Below are 9,685 nucleotides of genomic sequence, written 5' to 3'. Positions count from 1 at the left end.
TTTGGAGGTGCCCAGATGAGGCCCAGCTGTGAAGCAATGCAAGCCTCTGTGGGGCCTGGGCCTTCTTTTGGAAGTTTTGGGTCTCTCTGACCCAGCTGCAGTTTGTTAGGTAATTTTCAGATTGCAAAGGGCCAGGCCTTTCATATGCAAAAGCCTCTGTGCACAGCTTGGGTGGGGCAGGGTTTCAGGGGATCAACAGGGCGGAGCAAACATCTATGGCAGATTCTCAGCCCTGCCCTACAGGCCCCGAGTCTCAGTGTTCTGGTAATCGCTGCAAGTACCTCTGAGAGAAAGCCACCCTCGAGTTCCGACCGATGCCAGACAGTCCAGTTTCTCCCCGTATGAGTCTGGGTCCCCAGAGACTCACCCTGAACTGGAGTTCAGAGCAGTCGGGAGCTTGAGACTCCCTCCCGATTGAAAACAACAACCGTGTCCTCAGCTGCCAGCCCTTTCCGTGTGCGCCTCCGTACCTCTGCACTTTACTTCCGCACCTCCTCTGAGTCTCAGTGTGCTTTTCTCTTTCCTTCTAGTTGTAGAGTTTCCACTCAGCCAGCCTTCCTGTGGTTCTGGATGATGTCCGTTTTGTCTTTTAGTTGTATTTTTGAAGTGGTTGTGTGAGGCAGCAATTTCCAGAGTTTACCTATGCCACCATCTTGGTTTTTTTTCCTGTCCTGATTCTTACATAAACCCCTTTTCTAGAGGTAGTTTAAAAATCCTTCATACAGGATTGGGTTTTTTTATTCCTATCACATTCATTTCTGGACTAAAATTGTACTTGAGGTGGAAAACAATACATCTTTTTGATGTCATGTATTTTGCAGCTATCTATCTTAGTTTGACTTTACATGTTTAGAGACTTCAGGTAACCCCTCTCCCAAAGAGTCTCCCTTGGTGAAATGATTTACCAAACACATTTACCTGAATCATAAGCACTTTTCTCCCATCCCATTGACTTCAGTCAGCAACATACTTCTCACAAATTTAGAATGCTGCTTTTTCAGCAAACAAGAGCTTTAAAGGTAGCAAATTGGCAGTGGAGTACAATTCAGAGCTGACAGCAGCAGGGAGTGATGGACAACTAAGCAGAAGGAGAATATGGAGGAAAGGGTGTGACTTGAAAAGCTAAATAAATTAATAAATTAAATGCAGGTGTGATGGAATTAGTGATTGTTAGAATGACATCTTGTAATCTTCATTTATTTACTTAACATTAAAGAATTATGTGATGTAAGGCTTTAATAAAGATAGAGATTTTTGGTACAACAGGAGGAAAAAAAAATAGGCTGATGCCATAAATCTTCAACCTCCCAGCACAACTGCTGGGATTCTATGTCACTTGCACTGGACATACTTCATCTTCACAGTGTAAACCTCCAAGATCTGTGTAAGATACTCTGGTCTCATGGGCATCGTCTTGTACAAGGAGGGGTCTTTTATAGCCTCTGTGGCCACAGAGCCACATAAAAATCTAAGAATGTTTTCTTCAAGTAATACAGATCCTTCATTGCAAGAGTGTTGGCCTAAGATTTTATAGATAATTATGAAATGTGGCAGTTATCAGATCCCTTCTATTTCCATATTTTAAAAAATACTATGCCACTTCACCACTTTATTCTATGCAATTTTGGGTTAAAATCCAACACCTCCCCCCCCCCCCAAAAAAAAAATATCTTTAAGAATAACAAAAAGATTTATTAGCTTTAATCCCTCTTCTTGAGAATACTTGTTACTTACTTGTATCTGATTTTTACAGGGGAAACCGGGCAAACACATTTTATATGGCTGCAGTGAACTCTTTAATGCTACACAGTTCGTAAAACAGGTAAAGTTTACCTTTTTAGTTTGTTTTGTTAACATATCCTAAGTTGCTGTTGGTATTTTTCAAAAGAGAACAAGGGAATCATTATATTCATCTGAACCACCTGAAACCATAGAGCTATAATAAAATGTAAGGTTTTGACATGGACATCTATACAAAAAACTCTGATAAGTAACATTATTTTCAGTATCCCAAATCTTTAAAAGGCAAATTCAGAAAATTTAAAATTTGAGTAGTGTACTCAATTAGGAAAATTTTAATTCAGCATTTCCTTAGATACTGTCTACATTTCTGATTTTGCAAAGCCTATCACAAATTGGGCTAAGAAATAAAGTCACTTTCTTGGGCTGTTACTACCAACTGTGCTCAGGTGATACAGTGGAATTACATTCACTGTGAAAGTTAATGACAGCAGCAGCTGAGGTGTACAGGGTCTATACCTTGTTGTAGTATTGTTCCCCATAGTGTTCTCAGTAATTATATTAACTTTATAGCTTTTTAAGCTTGAACTACCTGAATTGCTCAGTTGACTGATGAGTAATGTTCACTCACTTTTGCCATGATTGCCACAAAAATAATAACTATATCCTTTACTCATTTTTAGTACCTGTTTCTTTTCTAGCACAACTTTCTTACCCCAATATGTAGTTCTTGTATTTTTAACCTCAATATAGTGTCCCAGTGGTATTATGAGAATTTCAAATATACAGAAAAGTTGGAGAATTTGCAGTGAGCACATGTATACTCCCCATTAACATTTTACCGTACTTTCTAAGATACCTACCTGTATATCCATTGTTCATTCATGACCCCAACTTATTTTATTAATTTTAAAGCAAATTATAGATATCAGTATACTTCGCTCTTAACACATCTGTGTCAAAACTATTACTTAGAGTTCATTGTCTGCTTAGGGTTTGGGTTTTTTTAAGCCTTTGGAGGTAAAATTTACAGCAGTGAAATACACAGATCTTAAGTGTACATCCCTGAGTTTTGTCAGATATGTTCACCTGAGTAACCCGAACCCCCAACAAGATACAGAACCATAACCCTAACTGGTTTGGCTCAGTGAATAGAGCATCGGCCTGCAGACTAAAGGGTCCCAGGTTCAATTCCGGTCAAGGGCATGTACCTTGATTGCAGGCACATCCCCAGTAGGGGGTGTGCAGGAGGCAGCTGATCAATGTTTCTGACTCTGTCCCTCTCCCTCTCTGTGAAAAATCAATAAAATCTATTTTTTTTAAAAAGATACAGAACCATCACACCACAAAGTTTCTTTATGGCCATTCCCAGTCAATTCTAGCCCCTCGTCAACCCCTGCCCAACTGCCTGCCTGATTGTCTTGATGTTTTTCTATTGCAGATTAGTTTTGCCTGTTCTAGAATATCATGTAAACAGAATCTTTTTGCTTGGTTGGGTTAACTAGAGAATCCTCAAATTTGTTAATATTTTCTAATGAACCAGATGTTGTTTCTGTTAGTTTTCTAGTCATTGATTTCAAGGATTTTCTTTTATTTTGATTACTTTGGATTTACTTTATCCTTCTTTTCTGAAGTTGGAATATTAAGTCAACTACTTTAGTTTTTCTTTTCTAAAGTAAGCATTTAAAAAGCTATAAAATAAAAACTTTTGCCAAACACTCTTTAGCTGTGTTCCACAAATGTTGATATATCTTCATTATCATTGTTTGAAATATTTTTAATTTACCTGGTGGTTTATTCTTTATAATGTAGAGATCTATTGTTGTTTTCAAGTGTTTGTAGGTTTTTTAGATATATTATTCTTACTGAATTCTAATTTCATTCCCTGTGGTTAGAGAACATAAATTCTTTTTATGGCCCAACATATGGTCTATTTTGCTAGGCACTTCATGTGCACTTAATTGGGACATGCATTATACAGAAATTGAGGGAAGGGCTCTATAAATAGCAATTTGGTCAAGGTAGTTGAAGGCATTACTTAGATTCTCTGTGTCCTTATTAATTTCTTTTGGTCTATTTCTATTAGGTACTAAAAGACTGATATTAAAATCAACTGTAATTATAGAATTATCTCTTTCAATTTCTGCTTTTTGCACTTTTAGTTCTGTTATTAGTAAACACACATATATGATTGTTGTATTTCCTAATAGCCTCTTTTGTTATTATGTAGTATTCTTCTACACATCTGGTAATACTTTGTCTTGAAGTTTACTTTATCTGATAACATAGCCACTCTAGCTTTCTCACGCTTATGGCTTACATGTTACAATTTTTCCATCTGTTTACTTTCAACTTACATATCTTATAGGTAGCATATAGTTGGATCTTTTGGGTTTTTTTACAACCATTTTGACAATCTGCCTTTTTTTATAAATATTTTTTAAAATATATTTTTGTTGATTTCAGAAAGGAAGAGAGACAGAGAGATAGAAACATCAATGATGAGAGAGAATCATTGATTGGCTGCTTCCTGTACATCCCCTACTGGGGATCAAGTCTGCAACCTGGGCAATGTGCCCTGACTGGGAAGTGAACCATGACCTCAACCACTGAGCCACACCAGCTGGGCAATAATCTCTGCCTTTTAATTGGAGTCAGTTGATATCTAATCAATTATTTATTTGATTGGATTTAGGGCTACCATTTTACTGTTTGCTTTCTACTAGTCTTCTGTTTGATGTTCATCTGTTCCTCCTTCCCTGCCTTACTTTGAATTATTTGAACACTTTTTAGAGTTCTATTTTAATTCACCCACAGGTTTTTTTTAGGTATATCTCCGCATTATTAATTTAGTGGTTGCTATGGAGATCATTATATATATATATACATCTTTAACTGTTCATAGACTAGATTTAATATTGTGCAATTTGCATTAAATGTAGAAATCTTGCAACCATATAGACTTATTTCCTCAATATTTATGCTGTGATTGTCATATAATTTGTATCTACATATATCACTAGCATTCCATGGTAGTGGACAGTGTTATCATTTGTACTTCAGATATAAAGAAGTCTTTTGCATTTACACAGATATGATTTCCAGTGCTCTTCATCCCTTAGAATAATTCTAATTTTTATCTGTTGACTGAAAAACTTTTTCTAGCATTCAGTGTAGCTCAGGTATGTTAGCAGTGAATTCTCTTAATTTTCTTTCATATGAAAATTCCTTATTTCACCTTCAATTAAATTATTGTTGGATATAGAATTCTGAACTGACAGTTTTTCAACACTTTAAAGATCATTCCATAATCTTCTGCCTTCCATTGTTTCTGATGGAAAGTCAGCAGTCATTCAGATTGATGTAACTTTATATGTAATATATAATTTTTCTCTGGCTTTCAATATTTTATTATCTTTGGTTTTCAGAAATTTAGTTATGGCTTTTTGTGTGTATTATGTTTCAAGATCACTGAATTTTTTTAAACCTATAAATTTATACATTCACAAGGGATTTTCAGCTGTTATTTCTTCAAATATTTTTATACCCAATTCTCTCTCTCCTCTCCTTTTGGGGCTCCATCTACATATATGTTCAACTTTTTATATTGTCTCACAGATCCCTGAGGACTCTGTTCATTAAAGTATACAGTTTTAAGTTGCTCTGTCATCAGATTCACTAAGTCTATTTATTTACTCTGTTATCCCCATTCTACTGTTGAATAATATATTTACCAGTTCTAGAATTTTGGGGTTTTTTTTATATAGTTTGTATTTCTCTGCTAAGATTTTTTATCTTTTCATTGTTAGCATATTTTCCATAATTTTATTGAGGAAAGTTGTCACAGCTGCTTTTAAAACCTGGATTATCTTGCTGTCAGTCTCCATTGTCTTTCCTCCTAGAGAATGGATCATATTTTCCTGTTTCTTCATATATTGACTTAATTTTAGATTGTATCCTTAATATTGTTATTTTATTTTGGAAACTGAATTGTATTTCTCTAAAGAGTGTTGACTTGTGGTTTTAGCAGGTAATTACCTTGACTAGACTCAGATTTCATACTCTGTCTCTGAGACAGTTCTTAGTCTCTCTCATTCACAAGTGGTTCAAGGTTTTACCATAGATTTAGGAAAAGTCTAAACACGGGGTTTAGGACCGCATCACACTGGCTCTCACCTTTCCAGGATTTCCTCCTCACTTTCCAGTGACTTTCGTTGCCCCAAACTCCTCTAGTCCTTCAGGCCAGAAACACTGCAGTTTTTCTATCAGAATTTCAGCTCCAGTATAGTGCCAACTGTGGCCTCCTTGAGGCTAAGAATCACTGAAGCAGGGACTCAGCCAGTGCTATTACCTCCTTTCAGTTGTTCTCGTAGTTGGTTTTGTATTTTGCTTAAAGTTTATAGTTGCTATCTCTGAGAGAATTCATCCAATAAGAGATAACCCAGCCTTTCTAAATTGAAAGCCTTGTCCTTTTAATAACCTCCTAGAAATATAAAATTAATTAAAATAAGGGGAGAAGTGATCTGTCAGCAGTGAAGTCCCACATGACGTTTTTTCTTTATTTACATTTTCATATTGAGTTAAATATTAATTTTATCATTCTCAGGGTTTTTGTTTTCCATTGGTTAAATTTGCACCTATAAATGTTTTCCACATTTTTTGACATGACAGTGTTTATTGCTATTTAGTTTTAAAATATCTACAAATCTTAAACATTTGAGTTAGTGGTGAAAATGTATTGTTATTCTAGAAATGCAATAAATGCAAATGTACATTTTAAGGTATTTAAAAATTTGAATGCATGAATCTTTTGTGATTAATAAAAAGCTATATTTATGTTGTAGCTGTCACAACTTGGACAGAAATAGCACAGAAGAACCTTAATATGAGACTCTACTTGGACTTGTACAACTGTAAAAAGAAAAGTCAAAAGAGCCAGATGTTTTCTTCTCTATATCAGTGTCCTAACAGTGAAACTTAGAATTACTTGTTAATTTTTAAGGAAATTCTATACTTAATATAATGTGTATTGATTAAAAGAATAAAGCATTTCAGAAATAAATTTTTAACATTGTACATTCTCTCTTCTGTTATGTTTCCCAAATGAGAAAGTACTTGGAAGGAAAGAAACCTCTGTCTGAATATAATGTTGAAATATTGATATAATAACAAATATGTTATTGAAACTAGTGAAAGTTTAAGAATATAATATCCAAATGTTACTCTATTGGTTCATGACTCTCCTACTTATATGCATTTTTATTATGAAATCACTGTTTTGTGGTTTTTGGTTTCCCATGTTGCCCCTAGATTTTAAGTGGAGATTTTAAAACCACTTTAATGTCTCTTCTCCCTCTAGCACACCTATGTACATCTTATCACATAAAATCCCTCCTTTATATAATATCAGCAAACACTAACAACATCTAGAATGAACATATATAAAACATTTATCCCATGGAGTTCTAAATCTTACATAAAAGTGAGTGTTAAATTTGGGTCCAGCCTTCCTGGTATGCAGCACCAAGAGGGAATGTTGGTCAATCATATAATTCAAGGCAGCCATAAAATCAAGCCTATTGCTCCAAAGAAAGAGCTGTTCCTTTTATAAAGGCCAGGGACCTTTCCTCCTAATGAGCCTCATCAAGAGGAATCTGTAATTTACAGACAACATCCTAATAATACAAGACTCACAGACTATTTCTGCACCGCAAGCCCCATGAGTTAATGTCATCACACCAAAACACAGGCCAGAATGGCTATCATCAATAGGTCAACAAACGTGTTAGGGAGGATGTGGAGAAAAGGGAATCCTTGTGCACTGCTGTGAGATTATAAATTGGTGTAATAAATAGTATGGAGGTTTCTAAAAAAATTAAAAATAGAACTAAGAGCAATTACCCAGCAATTTCACTTCTGGCTATTTATCCAAAGAAATCAAAAACACGAATTCACAAATTATATGCATCCCTGAGTTCATTGCAGTGTCACTTAATAATAGCCAAGATGTAGAAGCAACCTAAGAGTCCATCAATAGACAGATAGATAAAGAAATGGTACATATATACAATGAAATATTACACAGCCATAAAAAAAAAAGAGTGAAATCTTGCCATTTGCAACAAATTGACCTGGAGGGTATTATGCTAAGTGAAATAAGTCAGACAGAAAAAGACAAATACCATGTGATATTACTTATTTGTAGAATCTAAAAAACAAAAACTCATAGATACAGATAAACTGATGGTTGTCAGAGGGTGGTTGGGGAGATGAGTGAAAAGGGTGAAGGGATTAAGTTGTACAAATTGGCAGTTACAAAATAGTCATGGGGATGTAAAGTACAGCATAGGGAATATAGTCAATAATCCTATATAATAAGAGGAATATGCTAATTAGCCATTACGCCCTGAGACATAACAACCAAGCGCATCACAACCAGATCACAGATCAGCAGGAGGGTGGGCCAGCGAGGTACAAGCGGGCTGTGGAGAGCTACAGGAGGGGGCAGGGCAGCAAGCTATGAGTGGGGTGAGGAGGGGAGGCGGGGGGAGCTAAAGGAGGGCGGCAGCGACCTACTGGCTACGTGCAGCAGAGAGCTACAGGACGGGGCAGGGCAGCAAGCAAGCGGGAGGCGGTGAGCTACAGGAGGGCGGTGCAGTGGGTGGAGAGCTACAGGAGGGTGGCAACGACCTACTGGCGCACGGATTTGTGCACAGGGCTACTAGTATTGTAATAACTGTAAGATGGTACTAGCTTTATTGAGGCTGGTACTAGCTTTATTGAGGCTATCACTTCATACGTTATATAAATGTCTAATTATTGTCTTGTACACCTGAAATTAATAATATTGTATGTGAACTGTAATTGGAAAAAAAAATTTAGCAAAATATTCTCATTAATGAAAATATAATTTTTTAAAGCTTGTCTTATGGTCACATAAAAGAAGGCCATTGCCAAGGTTATGAGATAGAAACCTTCCTGTGGAACCTATAAAGGTTTGGTCTTTTAAAAAAATATATCTGGGAAAACCTTGGCCTTTCTCAAACTGTACACAGCTTAGTCCCATCTGTCCTGGTGTCGGTTACACAGCAGGCCATTCAGCATCTTGCCAGGGCCACAGTGTACTACCGGACTGGGCAGCTCAGCAGGGCTTACCAGCAAGGCCACACGTGGCTAATTCAGAAACCAGTTTTATCTGTCTCCCCGAGGACGATTCTCCTCAGAAGAGTTGATTACTGCCCTGGGAAAGCTCAGATCAGGGATAGAGATCAGTAGGAAAGGGAACTGCACTGCCAAGTGATTTACAAAGGTTACATCGCTTAATCCTCACAACACTGACAAGTAGGTAATACAGTTCCAATTTTATAGATGGAAACAAAACTCAGAAGGTGAAATACTCTGCTCAAAGTCACGGCACATGGTGGAGCCAAAGACAACACACATCTGTCTGCTCCGAATCGGTCTTTCCACTGCGCGAGGCTTGGAGTCTTGCCAAGCCACTCCTCCCTGGTCAACCTCAGTCAGTCACTTTACCTCTTCTTTTTCTCCTGTGTGATGAGTTGTGCAGAGTAGGAGCATTCATTCTAGGGCCCTCACGGCAGTGCAGCTCACCTGAGCCAGCCCACTCAGGATGGTCAACAAAACAAATACCTCACTAGTGAGCTCACACATGAACTGGCAGGCTTGGCCACCTGTCAGAGAGGATTTCAGCAGTTAGGCATAAACATGGGAAAGATCAGTTTGCTTGTCATAGATGGGGCTCTACAATGAAAGAAAAGCAAAATCAGAAAGAAAAGTTTGCCCTGAAATGAAAGCTTCCATTTCATCACCACCACCAGGTAATTGTGTACTGTGACCGATTGCAAGACAGACTTACTAGTACATCCTAGTGTGATCAAAATTATGAATTTTTCACTTATACCCTTAAAATTGACAATCTTTAGGT

At 36.9% G+C, this 9,685-nt stretch overlaps 1 protein-coding gene across 1 annotated transcript in view; it reads left to right on the top strand.

Annotated features, from left to right (window-relative positions):
* SCFD1 (sec1 family domain containing 1) overlaps positions 1 to 6,816 on the top strand; it is a 123,840-nt gene extending 117,024 nt beyond the window's left edge. The window contains exons 24-25 of the mRNA XM_005880994.2: positions 1,754 to 1,822; positions 6,585 to 6,816. Coding sequence (XP_005881056.1) covers positions 1,754 to 1,822; positions 6,585 to 6,608 — 93 coding nt within the window. The 3' untranslated portion in view covers positions 6,609 to 6,816. The remainder of the gene's footprint in view (positions 1 to 1,753; positions 1,823 to 6,584) is intronic.
* The last annotated feature ends 2,869 nt before the right edge of the window (positions 6,817 to 9,685 follow it).

This window comes from Myotis brandtii, unplaced genomic scaffold (assembly GCF_000412655.1).
Source record: "Myotis brandtii unplaced genomic scaffold, ASM41265v1 scaffold667, whole genome shotgun sequence".
NCBI classification, from domain to species: Eukaryota; Metazoa; Chordata; class Mammalia; order Chiroptera; family Vespertilionidae; genus Myotis; species Myotis brandtii.
The sequence above is the reverse complement of the archived record's forward strand: the minus strand, read 5'-3'. Positions and strand labels throughout refer to the sequence as shown.